This window comes from Canis lupus, chromosome 1 (assembly GCF_048164855.1).
Source record: "Canis lupus baileyi chromosome 1, mCanLup2.hap1, whole genome shotgun sequence".
NCBI classification, from domain to species: domain Eukaryota; kingdom Metazoa; phylum Chordata; class Mammalia; order Carnivora; family Canidae; genus Canis; species Canis lupus.
The window spans coordinates 51,824,029-51,850,633 of NC_132838.1; the positions used below are offsets into that span (position 1 = coordinate 51,824,029).

The 26,605-nt window shown below is 38.9% G+C and overlaps 1 protein-coding gene across 1 annotated transcript in view; it reads right to left on the reverse strand.

The window, feature by feature from the left end:
• PRKN (parkin RBR E3 ubiquitin protein ligase) overlaps window positions 1–26,605 on the reverse strand; it is a 1,297,938-nt gene that overhangs the window by 1,032,161 nt on the left and 239,172 nt on the right. The window contains exon 2 of the mRNA XM_072830092.1: window positions 4,315–4,478. Coding sequence (XP_072686193.1) covers window positions 4,315–4,478 — 164 coding nt within the window. The remainder of the gene's footprint in view (window positions 1–4,314; window positions 4,479–26,605) is intronic.

Genomic DNA, 26,605 nt, shown 5'->3' on the forward strand with positions numbered 1-26,605 from the left:
CAGTTCTTCTGTGCTGTTTAGCTGCAAAAGTATGGTTATTGTCTAAAAGTTTTCTATATTGCTAGGTTACTCTGTTCCTGGTATTTTGGATAGAAAGCAGGCTTTTTAGAGTACCTTTTTCTTGTTATTGTTGTTTATACATGCTGGCATTTCTAGGTTACCAATTTCATCATCTCCAAGTCTAGGATGTATCTGGTAAAAGGAAAACCTAAAACCCATACCTGTATTGTTTCTTCGGTCCTGAGGTCCCTAAAGAGTCTGCATTTTTCTTGTCACCTTTTAGAATCCTCATATGTCTGTATATGTTGTATGTAACATCCAGAGTTTTAGTTGTACTTAGGAGGAGGAATAGGTAAAAGTTTGTCTATTCCATTTTCACAGAAACAAAGCCTATGCCAGGTCATCTATTTTTTGACATTCATATTTTATCCATTTTTCTTTAATTACTTAAAGTTCTTAAAATCTTGCTAATAACAAGAAAGAATATATTAATGTATAAAGAAAATGATTACACTTTAATAGATTTTCAAACACATCTGTAGACATATATTCTAGGAACTGAGAATTCCATGAGATTGTTTAAAATTTTGATAACAGGTTATCATCTAAGAAATGTCCTTTACCAGTTAAAAAGATAAAACACTTTCTTTTGATTTTAAAAATGTTCATAATAAGGGGTACCTGGGTGGCTCAATTGGTTAAACATTCAACTCTTGACTTTGGCTCAAGTCATGATCTCAGGGTTGTGAATCTCTGTCAAATATGTAACCCATTGTCATTTCTTAGCTCTTTATTGCAGATACATTCGTCATAATTCATTATGGAAAGTAGTCTTGTATTACTTAAGGTGATCTCTTAGATTTTGAAGTAGTCCCTAATAATAGTGATGACAATCATGATGATGAGGATGCTAATAATTGCTAACATTTATATAATGTTTACTATATATTGTACTCTGTTCTTAGTGCTTTACATAAATTAACTAATTTAGTCTTCACAAAATTCCAGTGAGATAGGTACTAGTATTATTCCCACTTTATAGATGATGAGCAAACTGAAATACAGAGAGGCCGCATTCTCTTAAGTACATAAGATACATTTAAAAAAGTTGTTTTGCCTTAATTTGTAGTATTAAAAACAAGTAGTCCCTAAAGACTTAAGAGTTATGATATAAACACCCCATAGAGTATAATCCATGCACTTAGAAATGAAGATTACATAACATGGAAAAGCTTATGATACAACATTAAGTGAAAAATAATCAGAATACAAAATCATATTTCACTGCTTACAGCCATATAAAAGTCAGCCATCCACATCGTCAAGGGTTAGCCCATGTGGAACAAAATGCAGGACCCTTGGCTCCTCCAGGAACTCCCCTCCTCCTCTCCTTCCTCTCACTGACAAGCTGAGCCCCCTCATGATAGTCCCAGCTCATGATGAACCCAATAGCCTGGCTTTGACCAACCACAACCCTGGACTAGAGTCACCACTATAGCCATCAAGTCCAAAGGTTCTTTCCTTCTTATCAACTCCATCTTTTCACAGCACATGTACTTCTTTACCAGTAATTTACTTTTCTAAAATATCCTCAAAATCATCAGTTGGATGGATAATGCCTCCTTTACTGGCTTCTCCCCTCGCTAAGAGACCTACCTACTCAAGCTTCTGTCCTCTGTCCCTTTGGCAATCACAACTAATCCAATGGCTGTAATATTTACCTCTATGTAGCTAGTCCTCAAATATAAAGTGAGCTCCTAAGCAACACAGCTAGGTTCTCAAACGCCTGCTAGACAACTCCACATATATTTCCTTTGGCATCCACTTTTCATGCAGGTTAAGGTTCCTCATTCTTCCTACAACCAGACTGGATCTCCAGACTCCCATTTCTCTGCATGGCACCCTTTTTGCTCTAGCTCTTAATGCATGAAACCTCTGTAAAAATACAGCCCTAAACTCCCTTCCTGCCCAGTCTTCAACATCTCTTCTAGCTTCTAGAAGAACAGGGACTCATACTGTTCTGCAAGTACACTCCATGCTCATTCTCTAACCCTGGGATCTTACTCAAGTTTCAATTCATCCATGAAGTCTTGGTGACTTACACTCAGAAAGATGTGTTTTCTCTACCGTTAAAATCTTGTAATACTTAGTTTCAGCTTCTATATTATGGTTCTCCTGTTTGGCATTTTTATGTTGAACCACATGAAACTGCTAATAGTTTTATGCCATATGGTTTAACCTAATACTTCTGTTGCTTTTAGGGCCCCTAACTAGTCACCACAAAAGCAGGAAATGAGTTTGCCTTTCTTTATGAGCCCCCAGGAAGCCCAGAACATTGGAAGGATTTGTCAAAATGAAAAGAATCTGAATCAATATATATCTTATACATATGAGTAAGGGTTAGGCAGGGCTAGGTATGAGAGATGGGGGGCTATGTTATCCGGCTCACAAAAATCCCCCAAATGAGGAGGTATGAGAAAACCAGAGATGAGGGAACAAACCAGACCACTCTACCCTAGGTGTCAGAGGTAGGGTCTTGTTATAACAGCTACTTGTGACCAACAAAGAATTACCAGATCCTAAAGGTGTTATCACTAGTCCTTACTTGATGGTGTTATCAATAGAGGTGTTAAAAAGATTTAAGTTTCCTGGCTACTTTCAATAAAAGACCAACCCTAAAAGCCCTCAGTGGCCACCCTGTCGGGACCCCTCTCACTCTTACTGCTTTATTCACTCTCCTTTGTCCTGAGAGAGATTCATTCTTCCACTCTGAGAGATAAGAACCTTGCTCTCTGCTTCATGTATATGTTGGTAAAATGAATCATCTGTAGCAATTAGTCTAACCTATCAGCTTAATGGTAGAGGTGAAGAGTTTTAGAACCTGAAACTTCAAAACTCCTGGTAATATAAAATATTTTGGTTCAAGGAGCCGTTTTAAAATCATTTATTTGTGAAGGGAACATTCTTGGATTTAGAGGTTGGCAGGTACAGTAAAAAGCTTTTTAGTTGACTGGAATAAAAAAATAAAAAGCGAAACGCTTTTTTTAGCAGAGGCACTTCCCTTAAAAAAACAAACTGCCTAAAAGCAAAGCACAGCAGTTTGTGCACAGTAACATGTGCCTCCAGCCATCAGCAAAGACCACTGGGGCCAGAGCTCGATTTGCATTTCTATGGCTTCTTTTTGTAGGCGCACATTCTGAAAGCATTTCACCAAGAAGCTGTAAGCATCATCAGGAGAAGACACAATGATGGGATGTCTATACAGGAGAGGCACCAGGTAGCCAGACCCAGCAGCCCTCCTGCGCACAGCAGTGGGCCCCCAAGAAACATAGGTGCAATTAATCTGTGCTGGTTGAGAAAGGGGAAAGCTGTGTCTGATGGGTCCTTCAGCATCCCCTGACCATCCACAGAAGCCATCTGCTCTTTCATGCTTTTGCAAAGCATGACTTCAATCCAGTGAAACGGTATCTGCTGGTATCCCCATCAGATAACAGTGCTCCACGTCTAGGGGAGGGCGCTGCTCATCAGTTCACCTGCTCTCCCCCTCTTGCTACAGAAATCACCCTTGGGAATTAAACACCCAGGTGAGAGGACAGTAGGCTTCATAGGTACCAGAAGCAGCAAGAATGGTGTCAGGAGAGGACAGGCACTGCTTGCTTTCTGACATTTCAGTAGTCTATTCTAGGGATGGTTTTAGGGCAGCTCAGAGAAAATACGCACAAAGAGGGACTTTTGCTCTGTTCCTGTCTCCGTTGGCCGCTAGCATGGAAGCTGTGATTTTGATGGGGTTTTGATGGGGTGGGGAATCTCTCAATGCCTGTCCTAAAAGGGCCCTGAGCCCCGGACCTCCTGGAGCGAGCTGCAGCCGCAGCCTTCCGATTATCCTCCAGGGGTCACAATTGGGTTACAGATTCCTCGCAGTGCAGTGACTGAGCAGTCTGATTTGGAACAATTTATTCGAATCCTTCTTCATTAAGATTCAAATGGAATAAGTAAGGTAGAAATTGAACAGACACAGAAATTGCGCCTTGCTGCTCCTGTAGTCAGTAAACATTTATTCACCAAGCCCAGCCCGTGTGTTCTCTCTCTCTCCCTCTCTAACCCACAGTTGTTCTTCCAATCCTTCCTGCTTGCTGTTTTAATGCATAATTAAGAAGGTCAGAATTAATGAAGCGGTGTGGAGTAAAGTTCAAGGAATCCCCAGGCACTATTTATTCTATTAGATCTCAGGCATGAATGTCAGCTTGGCAGAGGAAGAGGCATAAGCACTGGTGCTGGCTGCATCCCAGGAACCATCCACCGAGGGACACTCACCTGCACTGTCAAGTCATTCCTAAGCTCCTTCCCAGCGAAAATCACACGCAACTGGTCAACCGGGGCCCCCTGTCGCTTAGCAACCACCTCCTTGAGCTGGAAGATGCTGGTTTCAGAATCGACCTCCACTGGGAAACCATGGCTGGAGTTGAACCTGACGAACACTGACCAAGAGATTGGGAGAGAGGGGGGGAAGTGAGCATTACTCAAAGATCAGACGTGGCAACAGCAACATTTCTGTACCAAGTTACCTCTCACCTGCCCTTCAATGAACAGGGTACATTTCCTTTTACTTATAATATACTTCATGCAATGGAGCAACATTTGAAGAAAAACAGGTTCCCCATGGGATTTCCCTTTCATACATCAGTCAGTGACCTTCCCATGCAATCGCTTGCTCCCTTTGATGCCAGTCCTGGGAAACAAAGAGCCCACACAAAACACTTGCTAGACTGGAACTGTGAGGCTCCCATGAGTTTATGGAAGAGATTTGGCTCCGATGGCCGGTAGGAATGCGCACTCCCTCTACGGTGCACCACTTTACCAGCGTGGCAGGTGTCATGTTTGCCCTCACAATATAGCCATGGGAACCACTCAAGCTGTCTTACAGATGAGAGTGAAGACCCACCTGAGGCTGTGTTTACGAACCCTAGACACTGGGTGACCTCGCCAAAAAGCTCCGTGGGATCTTATGTGATACTTAGCTGCCCTTTCTTTTGAACCTACTGACACCCTCTTTCTTACTAGAGCCACTCCCGCCTCACAACCAAGGCTGGGACCTACAGTCTCCGCATGCCTTCCCGGTACTGCCGATTGTCACTCTAACTTGTTGATGTTGCCTACGCATGTCCTTTACTGCCTGCATTTTCTGTCACTACTCTCAGGCGATCTTTTCCAGATTCATGCACTAGCCTCCCACCCCGAGTCTTGACATACTCTCTTTACTTCAAAATGTCCTGCACCATTCTACAGAGGAAGCCTTATCAATCCAGAGCTCTGACCATAGCATGCATAGCACTTGAACCCTTTAAAGTGTCACCCTGTCTGCTGGGGAGAAAAATCCAAGGCCCCCTCATCTGACACAAACCTATATCCCAGCAGCTGTCAGCCCCCACATGTACACTGCTACATTGAGTGCTCCCAAAAAACTCTTGGCACATCCTTCTTCACCTCTGCCTGTTGAAAGCTCCGTTCACCACATGAACCTTTGCAAATGTCTCTCCTCTAAGAGGCCTCTGGCTATCAGCCTGGTCAAGACCAAGCCTACCTCAGAGGATTGACCACAACCTTCTTCCACCGTTTGCAGCATTCTCTCATGGAGGCTGCAGAGCACTGAGGTTACAAGGGCACCCTCCAGGGTGGGAAGGACCTCTGTGCCAGTTGCTGCAGGTCCCTTCCCAGCAGAGCAGATGGGGTATTACCCCTAATGCTTTAACTCCCAATTCCCTAATCACCACAATAAATAAATCACAGAGGGTGTTTTGTGATGTTTTAAGTAATATTTATACTGTTTATAACTGTCACATAATTACTGTCAAAAATAATGAATGTTGGTGTATGTCTTACATGTTTTTGGTATATATTTCTTCTTCTTTAAAAGATTACAAACTCCTTAAGGCCAGCCATTAGAGCTTATTTTCTACAGCATCTCCTTTAAATGTATTATTATCACTTATTAGTTGTCAGTTCAAGTATGAAATGGCCCACCTAATAATTATAATAAACTAATAATTACAATGCCCATAATAATCGAATACTTACTATGTGTCAGAAGATGCATATTACTTACATATGCTATTTTTAAGCTTTCCAATGGCCTGGTAAGGTCAGTATTATTATCCTTACCTAATAGAATAGTAAATTGAGTCCTAGAGAATTGTAATCACTTTTCTAAGGACATCGGCTGCTTTGTAATGGAATCGCAACTCAAATTCAGTTCAATCAAACTCTGAACTCCATTCCATCTCTACCATAACAGGCTGCCTAAAATATTCTCAGAAGAAAAGTCTACATTCCTTTTCCTTACGATAAAAAAGACAAACAACAACAGCAAAGAGCTGTATAACATCATTCAGATATTCCCTATATAGGTTACCAGTAGAAAATGGGATTAGTAATAAAAGCTCCGATAAAGAGTTAAGAGCAAAGAATAATGACCAATGGGCATAGGACACAATAAAATAAAAATGACACCAAAATGAGAGGAGGTGCCACAGATGACATGGCAAGAGCACAAACCTGACATATTTTACCCAGCAGAGAAAAATATTCAGAAAAGGTGTATGGACTGGAAGTGACAGAAGTGCTCCAAATTAAAAAAAAAAAAAATGATGAAAAAAAATTACAGAGGAAAAGGTGCTTTTGATAAACTTTTAAGTAGATGTCATATGACACCACTGAAGTAGAGGAGGAGAAATAAACATGTATTGGAAGCCCTTGAGGTCTATTCACAGCATCTTCAGATCAGAGACCATAAGGCAACCAATTCATCAGCTAAGATAGGAGACGAGTAAGGAGCAATAAGGGACAAAAGGTATGGTCCCAGTTCTACACATGATTTTCTAGTAGTGTGAGCAGATTTGTTTTAAAAGCAGAATGCCATAGAGAAGAATATAGCTGGGGACCATATAAAAGTTACTAAAACTAAAAAAAGGAATAAAAATTCTAGGATATCCTGAGTTGATTTTTTTTTCAAAGATTTATTTATTCATGAGAGACACACAGAGAGAGGCAGAGACACAGGCAGAGGGAGAGGCAGGCTCCTCACAGAGAGCCCAATATGGGACTTGATCCCAAGACCCTGGGGTCATGACCTGAGCCAAAGGCAGATGCTCAACCGTTGAGCCACCCAGGTGTCCCTGAGTTGGTGATTTTTCACTGAGGGTTCCAATTATGGGGATTCTACCTTAAGAACAAGAATTATAAAAACAAACAAGCAAAACTAAAGAGGAAAAAACCTGCAAAAACATACTAAGTAATTCTGTACCATAACTCAAATCATTAGTATCTAAAGGCCTCTTCCATTTATATAATAGAAAAATTAAAGTCTTTAAACTTAAGTTCAATTTGGATAATCATGTCAATACTTTATAAATAAATATTTTTGAGCAGCAGTCCAGATACACAGTATGGATTTACAATAGAAAAACTTACCAAATGCATAGCAGGTATTAGGCAAACTAAAATATTGTCATGGATAAGAACAAACATTTTAAAGTGACCTGATAAATAATCAAGTGCCATTATGTGGAAAATGACTAGTGCTTACTGGCCATAGTATATTTTGTGGTGGGTCTCTACGTCTTCTGGCACATGTGAGAAATGTGTCATGTCCCATTTGTTCTGGTCCTGTAACTACAAAATTCCCCGAAAAAGGATCAAATGAATGTTCATCTCCCTCCTAATCCTTTCCCTCTACTATCTCTCGAAAAGTCACAGGAAGTAGAACATTTTTAAAGCCAGAAAAAGAGGAATTGGAAACCCGGTTGTGCCACTTATTAATTTTATGACTTAGGACAAATTACCTGGTCACCTTTTCTTAGCTTCCTTATCTGCTGAATGGAGATAATGTGTGCAATCTTAAATGGTCCATTACAAAGATTTGTTGTGATTGTGGATGTATCAGGAAATTCTGAGAAGAGTCATTTGCAACATTTTTTGTACACAGGGCAAGGTTGTACTCTAAAATCAGTTCCCTAATTTTAGTCACCTAGAGGAGGTAGTGCTAATTAAAGTGTATCCATTCTTTATATTGTACCTAAGATAGATTAAATGGGATATGGGTGAATGTTAACTAAAAGCCTATTTTTCTGGTTTCTGCTTTTCTTCGCGATGGGCAGAAAACTCCCAGAAACTGAGAAACCATGATAAAGAATTTAGCTTGTCTTCTTTCCTGAGATTTAATTATAAATTAAAAGTTGGGAATGCACTGTTTTAGTGATACCTATAATAGCATCAAAAATAAACATTATACCAATTAACATTATCAATAATGTTAATAATCAATAATAAATACCATAATGCACTGCTAAGAAAAAGATGAGATATAGCCACACTCATTTTGATGCCATCCCTAACCATGCTCAGAAGATCCAGAGGATAAGAAAGTACTTGAGAATAAAAGTGTTTCTCTCAAGGCTATTCTATTTGCCTGGCCTGACTGGGGTAAAAATGCTTGAGTTACAACTACAGTTTCTTACCATTCATCATTCCTATCTTATGTCCAAAGATGATGGTCCTTATAGGGTCCTGAACACCTTGAAAGCAGCCATTCTACCTCCTGCACTGAGAGCAGTCATGCAATTCAGGCAGAATGAGCCACTCTCTCCCTCAAGTCCAGAGTGGACTCTTATTAACCAGCACAACCTCATCCTCCTTGTCACAGTGACTGGCTCAAGGATGAGCAGAAACCAGTCAGTGCCTGGTTCTCCCTGAGTCACAGGGATTGATTTCCTGGAGATCTTAGAAGGGGTGATCTAAGGTGGACAAATCAAAGAGTAGTCCAGCTTTGTCAAAGGCTTGGCTTTAACTGTCATGGAATATCATGTGAGGCCCATACATTTCTGCTGAGAGAATCAAATAAAAACAGAGTCCAAGATAAACCATTGTCTCAAGTGGGCTCAATGCATTTGGGGTAAAGCAATTCTTCTTTGAGATAGAATGTCCTAAGCTCTGCAGGATGTTTAGCTCCAGGTGCATTCTGGTAAGTACTAGGAGCACCCTTTGGCAATTGTGGTGACCAAGAAGTACCCCTACTTATCTCTAAATATCCCTTGGTGAGGTAGTTCTTCTTTACCTTTGATAACTTGCACTAAGTCTAGAATCTCCTATCATAAACAGACATTATCCTCACATTCCCCTCCAGGCATGGTGCCACTTCTCTGCACAGAAACCCCTATTGTGAATTTCTTATACTCCTGCTCTCCACTGATTTACTTTACATTCTTTTGTGAACCCATTCTTGAAGCCTACTGCTGGTAAAGCAGTAGCCTCCATAGTTCTAATTCAATGGTTCCATTCCTATTCTTCTCATAATTGACCATTCAGAGACACTCAGTGGACTCTTGTTCTTACAATGCATTTTTTCTCCTGGTATCTGCTATTTTTTTAATCCTGGTATCCCCCTACAACACAGGACATGCTTTCTTAGCTTCATCTACTGGGTTCCCTTCCTGTGTCGGACCTGCTGATTTTAGAGTGCCCAGGGGTCTACTTAGATTCCCTTCTTTTGTATGAGTGTTCTCCCTGGGTTGTATTAGCCAAGCTGCATGCAACATAACTCATGTGCAATTCAATATATTTCCATAGGAAATGTTCGCTCAATGTGATTTTTACTTTATATTGTTCTTTTAAAATTCAACCGTCTCACAATCTTCTATGCCAGCCCATCCCCAGAATGATGTGAGTCCATGGAGTTATCTACCTCTTAGGACCAATTCCTATTCCTCATGCTCTAGAGCTACGTAAAGTTTCATGTGGAGTTTAAACCACATGCAGATATAACAAGTACGACAACTGCAGCATAAAGAATGGGAGAATGGATGTGGACCTATTAGGTTGTAAGCTTTCTACACTTTGGGAGGTGATGTAATATCAACAATAAACAGAGTAAAAATCTAAGAGTGTATGCTATAATTCTTAGAGTAAAAATCAAAGTGACGGCTCCGCAGAGGGGGCTGCGCGGCCCCGGGAGCAGCTCGGAGGGGCTCGGGCAGAGGAAGAGGCTCCGTGCGGAGGGGGCTGCGCGGTTCCAGGAGCAGCTCGGAGGGGCTCGGGCGGCGGCTCCACGGAGGGGGCTGCGGGCCGGAGCGCGAATCCAACAGCGCAGGCCCCGGAGCACAGGGCGCCGGGACACAGCCCAGGATCCGGCCTCCCCCGGGACAGGCAGAGGCCGGGAGGGCCCAGGACAGCAAGGACGCTCCTGCCCCAGCTGAGCAGATCAGCGGCCCCGCCCGGAGCCTCCAGGCCCTGCAGACGGAGTTCCTGCCGGAGCTGAATCCAGGTTTCCAGAGCTGCCCCGCCACTGGGGCTGTTCCTCCTGCGGCCTCACGGGGTAAACAACCCCCACTGAGCCCTGCACCAGGCAGGGGCACAGCAGCTCCGCCAACTGCTAACACCTGAAAATCAGCACAACAGGCCCCTCCCCCAGAACACCAGCTAGAAGGACAAGTTCCAGGAGAAGCCAAGGGACTTAAAGTACACAGAATCAGAAGATACTCCCCTATGGTTCTTTTTTTTGTTTTGTTTTGTTTTTTTGTTTTTTTTGTTTTTTTTGTTTTGTTTTGCTTTTTGATTTGTTTCCTTCCCCCACCCCCCCTTTTTTTCTCCTTTCTTTTTCTTTCTCTTTTTCTTCTTTTTTTTTCTTTCGTTTTTTTTCTCTTCCCTTTTTTTTCTCTTTCTCTTTTCTTTCCTTCTTTCTCTCCTCTCTTTTTCTCTTTTTCCCAATACAACTTGCTTTTGGCCACTCTGCACTGAGCAAAATGACTAGAAGGAAAACCTCACCTCAAAAGAAAGAATCAGAAACAGTCCTCTCTCCCACAGAGTTGCAAAATCTGGATTACAATTCAATGTCAGAAAGCCAATTCAGAAGCACTATTATACAGCTACTGGTGGCTCTAGAAAAAAGCATAAAGGACTCAAGAGACTTCATGGCTGCAGAATTTAGATCTAATCAGGCAGAAATTAAAAATCAATTGAATGAGATGCAATCCAAACTAGAAGTCCTAACGACGAGGGTTAACGAGGTAGAAGAACGAGTGAGTGACATAGAAGACAAGTTGATAGCAAAGAGGGAAACTGAGGAAAAAAGAGACAAACAATTAAAAGACCATGAAGAGAGATTAAGGGAAATAAACGACAGCCTGAGAAAGAAAAACCTACGTTTAATTGGGGTTCCCGAGGGCGCTGAAAGGGCCAGAGGGCCAGAATATGTATTTGAACAAATTCTAGCTGAAAACTTTCCTAATCTGGGAAGGGAAACAGGCATTCAGATCCAGGAAATAGAGAGATCCCCCCCCTAAAATCAATAAAAACCGTTCAACACCTCAACATTTAATAGTGAAGCTTGCAAATTCCAAAGATAAAGAGAAGATCCTTAAAGCAGCAAGAGACAAGAAATCCCTGACTTTTATGGGGAGGAGTATTAGGGTAACAGCAGACCTCTCCACAGAGACCTGGCAGGCCAGAAAGGGCTGGCAGGATATATTCAGGGTCCTAAATGAGAAGAACATGCAACCAAGAATACTTTATCCAGCAAGGCTCTCATTCAAAATGGAAGGAGAGATAAAGAGCTTCCAAGACAGGCAGCAACTAAAAGAATATGTGACCTCCAAACCAGCTCTGCAAGAAATTTTAAGGGGGACTCTTAAAATTCCCCTTTAAGAAGAAGTTCAGTGGAACAGTCCACAAAAACAAGGACTGAATAGATATCATGATGACACTAAACTCATATCTCTCAATAGTAACTCTGAATGTGAACGGGCTTAATGACCCCACCAAAAGGCGCAGGGTTTCAGACTGGATAAAAAAGCAGGACCCATCTATTTGCTGTCTACAAGAGACTCATTTTAGACAGAAGGACACCTACAGCCTGAAAATAAAAGGTTGGAGAACCATTTACCATTCGAATGGTCCTCAAAAGAAAGCAGGGGTAGCCATCCTTATATCAGATAAACTAAAATTTACCCCAAAGACTGTAGTGAGAGATGAAGAGGGACACTATATCATACTTAAAGGATCTATTCAACAAGAGGACTTAACAATCCTCAATATATATGCCCCGAATGTGGGAGCTGCCAAATATATAAATCAATTATTAACCAAAGTGAAGAAATACTTAGATAATAATACACTTATACTTGGTGACTTCAATCTAGCTCTTTCTATACTCGATAGGTCTTCTAAGCACAACATCTCCAAAGAAACGAGAGCTTTAAATGATACACTGGACCAGATGGATTTCACAGATATCTACAGAACTTTACATCCAAACTCAACTGAATACACATTCTTCTCAAGCACACATGGAACTTTCTCCAGAATAGACCACATATTGGGTCACAAATCGGGTCTGAACCGATACCAAAAGATTGGGATTGTCCCCTGCATATTCTCAGACCATAATGCCTTGAAATTAGAACTAAATCACAACAAGAAGTTTGGAAGGACCTCAAACACGTGGAGGTTAAGGACCATCCTGCTAAAAGATAAAAGGGTCAACCAGGAAATTAAGGAAGAATTAAAAAGATTCATGGAAACTAATGAGAATGAAGATACAACCATTCAAAATCTTTGGGATGCAGCAAAAGCAGTCCTGAGGGGGAAATACATCGCAATACAAGCATCCATTCAAAAACTGGAAAGAACTCAAATACAAAAGCTAACCTTACACATAAAGGAGCTAGAGAAAAAACAGCAAATAGATCCTACACCCAAGAGAAGAAGGGAGTTAATAAAGATTCGAGCAGAACTCAACGAAATCGAGACCAGAAGAACTGTGGAACAGATCAACAGAACCAGGAGTTGGTTCTTTGAAAGAATTAATAAGATAGATAAACCATTAGCCAGCCTTATTAAAAAGAAGAGAGAGAAGACTCAAATTAATAAAATCATGAATGAGAAAGGAGAGATCACTACCAACACCAAGGAAATACAAACGATTATAAAAATGTATTATGAACAGCAATATGCCAATAAATTAGGCAATCTAGAAGAAATGGACGCATTCCTGGAAAGCCACAAACTACCAAAACTGGAGCAGGAAGAAATAGAAAACCTGAACAGGCCAATAACCAGGGAGGAAATTGAAGCAGTCATCAAAAACCTCCCAAGACACAAGAGTCCAGGGCCAGATGGCTTTCCAGGGGAATTTTATCAAACGTTTAAAGAAGAAACCATACCTATTCTCCTAAAGCTGTTTGGAAAGATAGAAAGAGATGGAGTACTTCCAAATTCGTTCTATGAGGCCAGCATCACCTTAATTCCAAAACCAGACAAAGACCCCACCAAAAAGGAGAATTACAGACCAATATCCCTGATGAACATGGATGCAAAAATTCTCAACAAGATACTGGCCAATAGGATCCAACAGCACATTAAGAAAATTATTCACCATGACCAAGTAGGATTTATCCCTGGGACACAAGGCTGGTTCAACACCCGTAAAACAATCAATGTGATTCATCATATCAGCAAGAGAAAAACCAAGACCATATGATCCTCTCATTGGATGCAGAGAAAGCATTTGACAAAATACAGCATCCATTCCTGATCAAAACTCTTCAGAGTGTAGGGATAGAGGGAACATTCCTCGACATCTTAAAAGCCATCTATGAAAAGCCCACAGCAAATATCATTCTCAATGCGGAAGCACTGGGAGCCTTTCCCCTAAGATCAGGAACAAGACAGGGATGTCCACTCTCACCACTGCTGTTCAACATAGTACTGGAAGTCCTAGTCTCAGCAATCAGACAACAAAAATACATTAAAGGCATTCAAATTGGCAAAGAAGAAGTCAAACTCTCCCTCTTCACCGATGACATGATACTCTACATAGAAAACCCAAAAGTCTCCACCCCAAGATTGCTAGAACTCATACAGCAATTCGGTAGCATGGCAGGATACAAAATCAATGCCCAGAAGTCAGTGGCATTTCTATACACTAACAATGAGACTGAAGAAAGAGAAATTAAGGAGTCAATCCCATTTACAATTGCACCCTAAAGCATAAGATACCTAGAAATAAACCTAACCAAAGATGTAAAGGATCTATACCCTCAAAACTATAGAACACTTCTGAAAGAAATTGAGGAAGACACAAAGAGATGGAAAAATATTCCATGCTCATGGATTGGCAGAATTAATATTGTGAAAATGTCAATGTTACCCAGGGCAATATACACGTTTAATGCAATCTCTATCAAAATACCATGGACTTTCTTCAGAGAGTTAGAACAAATTATTTTAAGATTTGTGTGGAATCAGAAAAGACCCCGAATAGCCAGGGGAATTTTAAAAAAGAAAACCATATCTGGGGGCATCACAATGCCAGATTTCAGGTTGTACTACAAAGCTGTGGTCATCAAGACAGTGTGGTACTGGCACAAAAACAGACACATAGATCAATGGAACAGAATAGAGAATCCAGAAGTGGACCCTGAACTTTATGGGCAACTAATATTCGATAAAGGAGGAAAGACTATCCATTGGAAGAAAGACAGTCTCTTCAATAAATGGTGCTGGGAAAATTGGACATCCACATGCAGAAGAATGAAACTAGACCACTCTCTTTCACCATACACAAAGATAAACTCAAAATGGATGAAAGATCTAAATGTGAGACAAGATTCCATCAAAATCCTAGAGAAGAACACAGGCAACACCCTTTTTGAACTCGGCCATAGTAACTTCTTGCAAGATACATCCACGAAGGCAAAAGAAACAAAAGCAAAAATGAACTATTGGGACTTCATCAAGATAAGAAGCTTTTGCACAGCAAAGGATACAGTCAACAAAACTAAAAGACAACCTATAGAATGGGAGAAGATATTTGCAAATGACGTATCAGATAAAGGGCTAGTTTCCAAGATCTATAAAGAACTTCTTAAACTCTACACCAAAGAAACAAACAATCCAATCATGAAATGGGCAAAAGACATGAACAGAAATCTCACAGAGGAAGACATAGACATGGCCAACATGCATATGAGAAAATGCTCTGCATCACTTGCCATCAGGGAAATACAAATCAAAACCACAATGAGATACCACCTCACACCAGTGAGAATGGGGCAAATTAACAAGGCAGGAAACCACAAATGTTGGAGAGGATGCGGAGAAAAGGGAACCCTCTTACACTGTTGGTGGGAATGTGAACTGGTGCAGCCACTCTGGAAAACTGTGTGGAGGTTCCTCAAAGAGTTAAAAATAGACCTGCCCTACGACCCAGCAATTGCACTGTTGGGGATTTACCCCAAAGATACAAATGCAATGAAACGCTGGGACACCTGCACCCCGATGTTTATAGCAGCAATGGCCACGATAGCCAAACTGTGGAAGGAGCCTCAGTGTCCAACGAAAGATGAATGGATAAAGAAGATGTGGTTTATGTATACAATGGAATATTACTCAGCTATTAGAAATGACAAATACCCACCATTTGCTTCAATGTGGATGGAACTGGAGGGTATTATGCTGAGTGAAGTAAGTCAGTCGGAGAAGGACAAACATTATATGTTCTCATTCATTTGGGGAATATAAATAATAGTGAAAGGGAATATAAGGGAAGGGAGAAGAAATGTGTGGGAAATATCAGAAAGGGAGACAGAACGTAAAGACTGCTAACTCTGGGAAACGAACTAGGGGTGGTAGAAGGGGAGGAGGGCGGGGGGTGGGAGTGAATGGGTGATGGGCACTGGGGGTTATTCTGTATGCTAGTAAATTGAACACCAATAAAAAATAAATTAAAAAAAAGAAATCAAAGTGAATAGAAATGTTGAATTTGAAAAAGCACACAAAAATTACAATGGTATTCTAAAAAATGCTGAATCTCCAAAAAGGCAGAAAAAAGAAACAGGAGAATGAAAACAGAGGAACACAAAGAAAAAAATATAATGAAATGAAATGACCAAATTCAACCATATCAATGGTTGAATTAAATTTTAATGAAATAAATGCTCCAATTAAAAAGCAGAGACTTAGAATGGATAGAACAAAGTAGATCCAAATATATACAGTCTACAAAAGCTCCATTTTCAATATAAAGATACAAATAGTTTGAAAGTAAATGAACAACAACAAAAAGCTAAGCAATATAATTATAAGAAGGCAGGAATGGCAATATTAATATTACTTAGGTTCCAAGACAAAATTATTACAAAAAATAAAGATGTATCAGACTGTGTTGCGATCACTTGAGTTGGGAGAGAAGGCCAAAAATCACACTCTGTTCTCTCCTATTCCTTCCCATTTTTGAATTGGGAGAGGTGACATGTACCTCATTTAGCCAGACTTGGATTTTGTGGGTCTCTCTCAGCTCCCAGACTCCCAGAAGAGACAGACAGGAGGGCGAGCCCTTTCTACCCTCCTCAATGGGCAAGAGACCAGGAGGTTGAGCTAACAGTGACTGCCAAAGATGTCCACCCATGGCCTTGAGGCTATCACTGTGATTGACAAAGGAATACCCATTGGATTTCCCATTGGTCCTTTCTCTCTCTTTCCCCTGCCACACACTCTTTTCTTCATTGATCGATTCTACCATTTTTCTTAATTATTTAGCAGAAGTCACAGTATGGGAGGTAGAGAATAGGAGGTAGGAAAATTGCAATTAAGAATCTATATAGCAAGAAGTGTGTATTGTGGCTAAGACCATGGACTATGGAACTGCCCACCAGGATTCAAAGCCTAGGTGTGACCCTTGTATAACTATGTCACATAGGTTCTGAACTTTAGTTTATTCTCTGTAAAATAAGAGATAATAATACTGCCTGCCTCATTAACTGGTTTTGAGAATTAAATAAACTGATATATGGAATGTAGAAAAGTGCCTAGTACACTATGTTTCAATAATTATTTGCTCTTACCTAATGCCCAATATATGGCTTAAAATTGTGGTTACTATGTCAATTGGACAATATTAATATTTTGGATAACCAAAAAGTCTTTTATTCTTTTCAATAAGAAAGTTTTTCAGATGGAGTGCCATTTCACCATGCTTTGTAGTACACTGTAATTGATCTAAACTGACTTTAGGATACAGATAATAATATCTTCTGTTTAGACAGAGCTCTCAGTTTTCAAAATGCTTTTACAGACATTATCCCAGTTAATCTTCACAATAGCTCTGAAAGATAATTGGGGTAGCATTTACTATTCCTACTTTTAAAATGAATAGACAGATGCACAAGAAGGCAAAGTGGTTTACTCAAAATTTATTTATTTATTTATTTTTAAAGATCCTATTTATTTATTCATGAGAGACAGAGAGAGAGAGAGAGAGGCAGAGACACAGGCAGAGGGAGAAGCAGGCTCCCTGCAAGGAGCCTGATGTGGGATTTGATCCTGGGACTCCAGAATCACACCCTGGGCCGAAGGCAGGCGCTAAACCACTGAGCCATTCAGGCATGCCTACCCAAAATTTATAAGAAAAAAAGCAGGATCTAGAACCTGTGTCCTTAATGCCACCCCTTGAGGTCAGTGACAATGTACTACCCTGACGGCCTGAGAAGATAATCCTTCCACTTCTTATTCCTCACATACCTTCCTTAACACTGACATGTCTAAAAACATGTTAATGGCTGAGGCATCATAATGATCTTTTGCCCCACCTTCTCTTCAAAATCAACATAGTCTCACTTTACAAAAAAAATGTATACCATGCACCCTTTCGCAATTTCACTCTGGTTACATTACCCCAAGGCATCAAAAACGGACAACTGGAATTACTGGTAACCAAGAGGTCTCTTGTAACCTCAGGAGACATTACCTTTATCTTCTATTATCTCTTTTAATCCTAGGAGAGGTTCCCTGCTTGCACAGCAGGTTAAGGGTTGACAACTGGAAGCAGTGTCATTAGAGGCTGTGCTATGACCACATGGTTTGCGTTGAGTGGTTAGGAATTCAAATACACAGTAATGAGGGACACGAGGAATGACCATGTTCATTCAACTATCCCAGCTCTTCCACCTCCTCAGTATTGCTAAAGAATTTAGTCCTCCTCAGAGAAAGTCTCAGAATAGCAGAATTAAGATCCTCATTTGTAACATGGAAGGTGAGAGTGTCTTTATATTTCATTTAGGAATTGAACTGCTGTCAAAGTTTCATTCCTCACCTAACCACCCACCCTTCTATCTATCCACCCATCCATCCATCCATCCATCCACCCCCTGCCCACCCACTCAGTCATTTAGCCAGCTACACAGCTGGTTAGACAACCACACAGCCACACACCCACTGTAGGATAATAATTAGATTATAACAAGACGGCTGTGTGGGCCCATTTCTGTTCTGACAAATTATTTTTTATTGGCTGACAGATTTCATAAAGAAGGCTAGTTTTATCAAACATGATGAAAGGCAGGTGTTTTCCATAAATATAATAACTTATATACAGCTCCAAGGCTTTGATTTGATACTAACATATTTAAAGTAAGATAAAACCATTTAATCAAAAAAACCCTATTTAATCATAAATTTTGCATGGCAAAGTTGTACTGAAATTAATGTTTTAATTTTCCCAACATTTTGTAAATTTATCAGATTAAACGAAACCCCTATGAATGAAAGAATAGTAAATTAACAATGAGTTAAAAAAAAAATCTTGGTATAATCTGTTTGATACTCTTCCCAGAAAGCGAAAAAGTGAAGGATTCCATGTGATTATGTTCCCAGTAAGTACGTAATTGCAAATTCTTTGCTTTCAACAAAATTAAGGATGGACTCGGTTGGGTCATAAACTGATAAATCACTGAAATAATCGTAATGAAGGCTTACTAAGTATTTTCCTCACATTATGATTTTGAATGCATTAAAAATGAAGTAATATTTTTATAATAAAATTCCTCCTATTCCCATATGCTTATTTATTAGAACTATAAAAATGAAAAGAATGATGCTGAACTTACTCCAGTTTAGCAATAAGTAAAATTCATCCACACATACATGTTCAGAGATAAAATATAGCCCAATCCACCTAATTAAGAGATGCATTTCCGATATAATTTTATGTCTAACAATTATTTGTCAAAAGCATCAAGAAATTATTCATCCAAATATATATTTATACTGTTTATAACGGTTATACTGAAAAATAGTACAATATCACAATCCAGTAGAAATTGTTAATATCAAGGCTTTATGATGTCAAGGAATTTAAAAATACCTCTTTCTTTTTTTTTAGTTTTTATTTTAATTCCAGTTAGTTAACATACATTGTTATATTAGTTTCAAGTGTACAATATAGTGATTCAACACGTCCATACATCACCTGCTGCTCATCAGGACAAGTACACACCTTAATCCTCATCACCTATTCCTTGCTTCTTCCCACCCCCCTTGCATCTGGTAACCATCTGTTTGTTCCCTACAGTGTCTCAGTTTGTCTCTCTTTTTTTCCCCTTTGCTCAACAGTTTTCTTTCCTAAATTTCACATATAAGTGAGATCATATGGTATTTGTCTTTCTCTGACTTATTTCACTTATCATATTCTCTAGCTCCATCCATGTCCTTGCAAATGGCAAGATTTCACTGTTATGGCTGAATAATATTCCATCATATATACATATATGCCACATTTCTTTATTCATCAGTCTATGGACACTTGAGCTGCTTCCACATCTTGGCTATTGTAAATAATGCTGCTATACACATAGGGGTACCTGTATCCCTTTGAATTAGTGTTTTTGTATTCTTTGGGTAAATACCCAGTAGCGAAAATCCTGGATTACATGATAGTTTTATTTTTAACTTTTTGAGGAACCTCCATACTATTTTCCATGTGGCTGTACCAGTTAGCATTCCCACCAACAGGCAAGAGAGTTCCTTTTAACCCACATCCTTGCCAACACCTGCTGTTTCTTCTGTTATCAATTTTAGCCATTCTGACAGGTGTGACATGATACTGCATTGTGGTTTTGATTTGCATCTCCCTGGTGATAAGTGATGATGAGTATCTTTTCATTTGTCATTTTCATTTCATTTCATTTTATTAACCATCTGGCTATCTTTTTTTTGGAAAAATGTCTGTTCATGTTTTCTGCCCATTTTTAAATTGGATTATTTGTCTTTGGGTGTTGAGTTTTGTAAGTTCTTTACATAATTTGGATACTAACCCTTCATCGGATATGTTATTTGAAATTTCTTCTCCCATTCTGTAGATTGTCTTTTAGTTTTGTTGATTGTTTTGCTTCGCTGTGCAGAAGCTGTTTATTTTAATGAAGTTCCAATAGTTCATTTTTGCTTTTGTTTCCCTTGTCTCCGCAGACACATCTATTAAGAAGTTGTATAGCCAGTGTCAAAGAGGTTACTGCCTATCTTCTCTTCTAGGAATTTTATGGTTTCATGTCTCACAAATAGGTCTTTAATCCATTTTGAATTTATTTTTGCCTATCGTATAAGAAAGTGGTACAGTTTTCCCAACACCATCTGTTGAATAATGTCTTTTTTCCATCGGATATTCTTTCCTGATTTGTTGAAGATTAATTGACCGTACAGTTGTGGGTTCATTTCTGGGTTTTCTATTCTATTCCATTGATCTATGTGTCTATTTTTGTGCCAGTACCGTACTGTCTTGATGACTATAGCTTTGTAATATAACTCGAAATCCAGAATTGTGATGCTTTCAGCTTTGCTTTAGTTTTGTGGTTCCATACATATTTTAGGATTACTTGAGAAATCTATTGGTATGCTGATGGGGGTTGCATTAAATATGAAGATTGCATTGGGGAGTATAGACATTTTACTGTATTTGTTCTTCTGATCCACGAGCATGGAGTGTTTTTCCATTTCTTTGTGTCATCTTTAATTTCCTTCATCAGTATGTATTTTTTAAAAGATTTTATTCTTTTTTTTTTTGAGAGAAAGAAATCATAAGCTGAGGGGGAGGGCAGAAGGCAAGGAAGATGCAGATTCCCATTGAGCAGGGAGCCCCACACAGAGCTCAATCCCAGGACCCTGAGATCATGACCTGAGCCAAAAGAACCTGCTTAATCAGCTGAGCTAACCAGGCATCCCTCATCAGTGTTTTATAGTTTTCAGAGTATAGATCTTTTACCTCTTTCGTTAGGGTTACTCCTAGATATCTTATACTTTGGGTAGAATTGCAAATGGGATTGATACCTTGATTTCTCTTTTGCTGCTTCATTATTGGTATATAGAAATGCAGCAGATTTCTGTTACATTGATTTTATATCCTGCGACCTTACTGAATTTGTCTATCAATTCTAGCAATTTTCTGTTCTCACTCATCTTTTCTACTCTTTTCTCATGTCTAGTGAGTATCAAAATGATCATTACTTAAATTCTCTATTAGGCATGTTCCTTATATCTGTTTTCCTTATATCTCTGGCCACAGCCTTGTCCTGTTCTCTTATTTGGGGCAAATTCCTCTCTCTTCTCATATTAAGTCTCTTTGCCTGCTTCTGCATGCTAGAAAAGTCGACTACTTCCGTTCTTGAGGGTAATGGCCTTCTGAAGAAGAACTCTAAGGACAGAAGACACAGTGTGGGTGGAGGTTTGGGCTGGCCTTCTCAGGGTGGGGACGAGCCATGCTGGGACAGAGAAGGGCGGTTTCACCAAGATGTAAGGGTATGGGGCTTGACATACGCAAGTTAGGTAGCAAGTATGAGCTCTGTTTTGGTTTCTGCCAGTGGCCCTGTGTTTATGCTGAGGGGCAGGGAAGGCAAATGGTGCCTGCCAATTCCTTTGTTCCTGGAAGGAATCTTTCCATGAATGCCACATCTTGAGGACACACTCCAAGATGAGCAAAAGACCTTCCTGCTATGTGCCCCAGCACTCTTCCGATTGCTGTTTCCCTGCTGGATATCTGTGGGTTGTTTGCCCTGACTTCTCTCCAAGAGAAGCCTCAATGTCTGTTGAGCTCTCCCTCAACCAAGCCCTTTGACTTTTAAAACACCAAACTTTAAGCCCTGCTGGTTGCAAAAACTCATGAAATTCAGTGGCTCCTGCTTTCCAATCCAATTGCTAAGGAGATTCATTTTTCCTATGCATTCTCCTCTGCATGAGTCTGTCTCTCATCCTCTGAGACCACAGCTTCAGCCCCACCATAGCAGCAAGATCCATTTCTCTCCCAAACCACATCTCCACACTTCCTACCATCTTCAATGTAGACTCTTCTCCACCTTTAGTTTTGGAATTGTTCTTCCAGGCTTCAGATTGGTTTCTGGGGCATTTAGGATGATTTGATAGTATTGTACTTCTGTGGGATGAGGTGAGCCTGTTGTTTCTCCTACTCTGCTACCATCTTCTCTGGTCTCTCTCTTAAATTTCACTTTATGTACCTGTTTTACTTGCATAAATAGTTTTTAGATCCATTTTTGTTATTTATGGTAGTTATATTATAGAAAATTACCACAAATACCAAATTCACAAAAACTGAGCCATTTTGCTCCCCGGAGAAGGAAAGTTAGGTACCTGTGAACTTCTGGTCACAACACTTTCATGAGCTAATCAATACATAACCTTGTTTTATGTGTCTGTTTAAAGACACCTTATTTAATATATATGGTTGATCTTAACACTTAACTCATAACAAACAGTAATTCAAACTCATGTCTGAACAAAGCTTCTCTAACATACATATTTTCCCCACTAGGCACATCACAGTCTTTTCGTGCTTAGGAATCCAAGCCAGCACTTCCTCACTATGCCGAATCATCATTTTAAACAATGTTATCATCAACAAAATATGCAAAAATGCAAAAATATGGCCTTAAATAGACCACAATAAGGACACTTGTTTACAGCATGAGAGTTGAAACAAGAAAGCAGAGAGCTGCCTTGTTCAGCCCCAGCTGGGATTCTGACCATGGAATGTCTCAAATTTCTCACCAGTCTGTGCATGTCTGTGAATAATCAGGAAAGCGCCAGAAGTATTGATTTTGGGGTTACAAATATATTGAAATGTGTAGATAAATTAAATATGGAGGGGATCCCTGGGTGGCTCAGCGGTTTGGCGCCTGCCTTCAGCCCAGGGTGCAATCCTGGAGTCCCAGGATCGAGTCCCATGTTGGGCTCCCTGCATGGAGCCTGCTTCTCCTTCTGCCCGTCTCTTTCTCTCTCTCTCTCTCTCTCTCTATCATGAATAAATAAAATCTTAAAAAAAAATTTAAATATGGAATCCATGCATAAGAAGGGTTGACTGTATTACATTAAGATTAAGTTCTGTGTGGAAATGAAACAGAAAACAAGTTTGAAAAAAAGCATATGTAAAATTTCTATTAAAAATATGCTTTTTCATGTATTATTAAAAGGATGATAGTAAAGAACAAATCATTATAGTTTTAATATACTACTGGACCCATTTTAAAAATGCAATTGTATCATTTAAACCTTAATATTAACAACTTGACAATACTATAACTATTTAAACCTGGAATAATTTTTTATTTATTTATTTATTTTTTAAAATTTATTTACGATAGTCACACACAGAGAGAGAGAAGAAGCAGAGACACAGGCAGAGGGAGAAGCAGGCTCCATGCACCGGGAGCCCGACATGGGACTCGATCCCGAGTCTCCAGGATCGCGCCCTGAGCCAAAGGCAGGCGCCAAACCGCTGCGCCACCCAGGGATAACCAGGAATAAAATTTTTATATCAACTTAAAATGTGAAAGAAAGTACAGGACTTTTTTAAAATAAATATTTTATTTTATATATATATATATATATATTTGAATATTATTAACTCTGATATAAATAGAGGCTAAAATCACAATGAAGCTGATTAATACAAAGAAATCAAAACTACACAAACTACAAAATGAATGTCAACCTACCTAGAGTCAATTGTGAAACTAAACAGAGTTTTAGTGCTACAGACACAAACTCTAGGGATCACAGAATCCTGAGGTTCAAAGGTGTTTTTTGGTTGCTTAAATGCAGGTGAAATATTTTCCACATGTAATTTTTCTTTGCTCTTTTGCATAGAAACAACTTCAAACAATTTTGCATGTCAGTTCCTTCAATCAAAAAGAGGTTTATAAAGATATCTAAACAAACAAACAAACAGCAACAACAAAAACCAGTTCCTCAGATAAGAAGTACCATTTTAAGGAAAATCTACTATTATAACTATAACATAAATATATCCTGATGTTAAATTTTAATAATTTATGTCTTTCTCTCCCAGGGATGGGACAGTTGTTAGATGTGTAATACCACATGTAATAAAATGAACTAGACTTGGTTGGGTTTTTGTTTGGTTTTGTGTTTTGTTTTGCTTTTTGTTTTTTGGGTTTTTTTTTTGGCAAATTTTTATTTTTATCTCTTTTTTCCCTATAAATTTACCATGTGATGCTAAGGTAAATTTCACAAGCTTTTAAGTTGAAGAAAATGAATAAAATTAAATTATTTTTATTAAGTAAAGAAAGGAAGAAGTAAATGTTTTCACTGTAATATAATATAGATCATTGATTCATGCATTCAAAATATTTAAGCTCATATATTCCAAAATCAGTGCCATACTACTGTTGAGTTATATACAAGAAACATTTGGAAGCGTGCCTGGCACACACCAAACACTCACTAAATTACAGCACTAATATTAGTATAAGGAATCCACACACTGATATTTTCTATTGACTTGGCATAAATCACAATTAATGGTTAACAAAAATTGATGTTAGTCAATAAACTTAAGTCTTTGTCCCATAGACCAAAACTTATCACTACAAATTTATCCCTAAAATTTATATAAAAAATTCCACTTTCAAATATATTTGCTAACTTTCCAGTGAAATTTTAAACCAGTGGCATGTACTACTCAACATGTACCACTGTAGAGTGTATATTCAAATACAGAGGTGCCCACACCAGACACATGGGTGCAATCTCTTCTCTGCTTTCCTGATGTGCTATTTAACCTTTCTATACTTTAATATCCTCAAAAGTAAGAATAATATTCAAAAAAAAAAAAAAAAAAAGAATAATATTCATACCCCCTATCTTACAGGGACATTATAATTGTTACAAGGATTAGATGACTGACTACATGTCAAATTCTTAGATTGATTCATAGTATATTGCATTCTGTAAATGTTAGCAGTTATTGCTAAACAATAGAAATCAACCACATTTTCTGAAATAAATTGGAAAAGAGCTCTCGGACATTCATCAAAACTCTCTCACATTCTTAAGCTCCACGTGGAAATATTTGTTAAAATCTCTTAAAATCTCTACAGATGTGGAGAAATTGGAATCTCATATATTGCTGATAGGAATGTAAGATGGTGCAGCTGCTTTGGATAATAGTTTGGTATTTCTCAAACAATTAAAACTACTACATGACCCAGAAATTCTACTCCACAGTATATACTCAAGAGAAATGCAAACATATTTCCATATACAAACTTGTGCATGAATGTTCATATCAGCATTACTATTAATAGCCAGAAGGTGGATTGGTGGTAATTAAAAGGGATGAAGTACTATAATGTGAATGAAACAAATATTAAGTAAAAGAAGCCAGTTTCAAAAGACCACAAATTGCATTATTCCCTTCACATTAAATGTTCAGGATAGGCAAATCTACAGACATAGAAAGCATATTAGTGATTGGCTAGGGTAGCAGTAGTGAATGTTTGGAGAGAAATGTGAGTTACTGTTATAGAGCAAGGAGTTTCTTTTGGGGGTGATAACAATCTAAAATTGACTGTGGTGATGTTTATGCAAGTCTGTGAATATATGAAAAACCACTGAATTAAATGGCCGAATTTTATAGTATCTGAATACTGTGAGCTGTCTCCTCCTATATCTTTAAAAAAATCTCTATATCCACCATTTATTAAAGTATTTGGAAAAGATAGTTCCTTAGTACTTCTGACATAAGTAAATGAATGTGTGTTCACTTCATGGCTTTCTTTACTATTTTTTATCCATTATACAAGCCTGGAATTATGGGAATAAACTTAAGAAACTTGTAAACATCACCTTTTGCATTTAGTTGTTTGTTTTTAGACTGTGGTCAATTTTTGTAGTTAAATATCCCACTGTTGCTGTACCTAGAAGTGCTTTAAGGACCCAGAATAGTGGTAATGTGTGAAAGAAAAGAAGACATATATTTCAACATTTAATATAGAAAATCTAATTTGCTCAAATTACTCACACTCTTCTAATTTCCATATGCTCTAAAGTAAGTATGAATAAGATTTAGACCAAATTGCTGGTGACATTAAAATTCATTCATTCGTACTTTCAACAAATATTTACTGAATAAGTAACTATGTGCTAGGCACAGTGCTAGAAACTGATGTTACAAAAATGAATAACACAGCCTGGGGCAGAGATATTAAAGCAGAATTATGCATTACAATGTGATATGTTATATTAGGGTTTGTATCATGTGCAATCTACTGAATGCTCTGAGACAAAGAAGAGGGAGTGGCTAGAGGCTGGAGGTGTTTAAAACTATTTCAGACAGGGACGCCTGGGTGGCTCAGCGGGTGAACATCTGACTTTGGCTCAGAGCGTGGTCCGGGAGTCCCAGGATCGAGTCCCACAATAGGCTCCCTGAATGGAGCCTGCTTCTCCCTCTGCCTGTGTCTCTGCCTCTTTCTTTCTG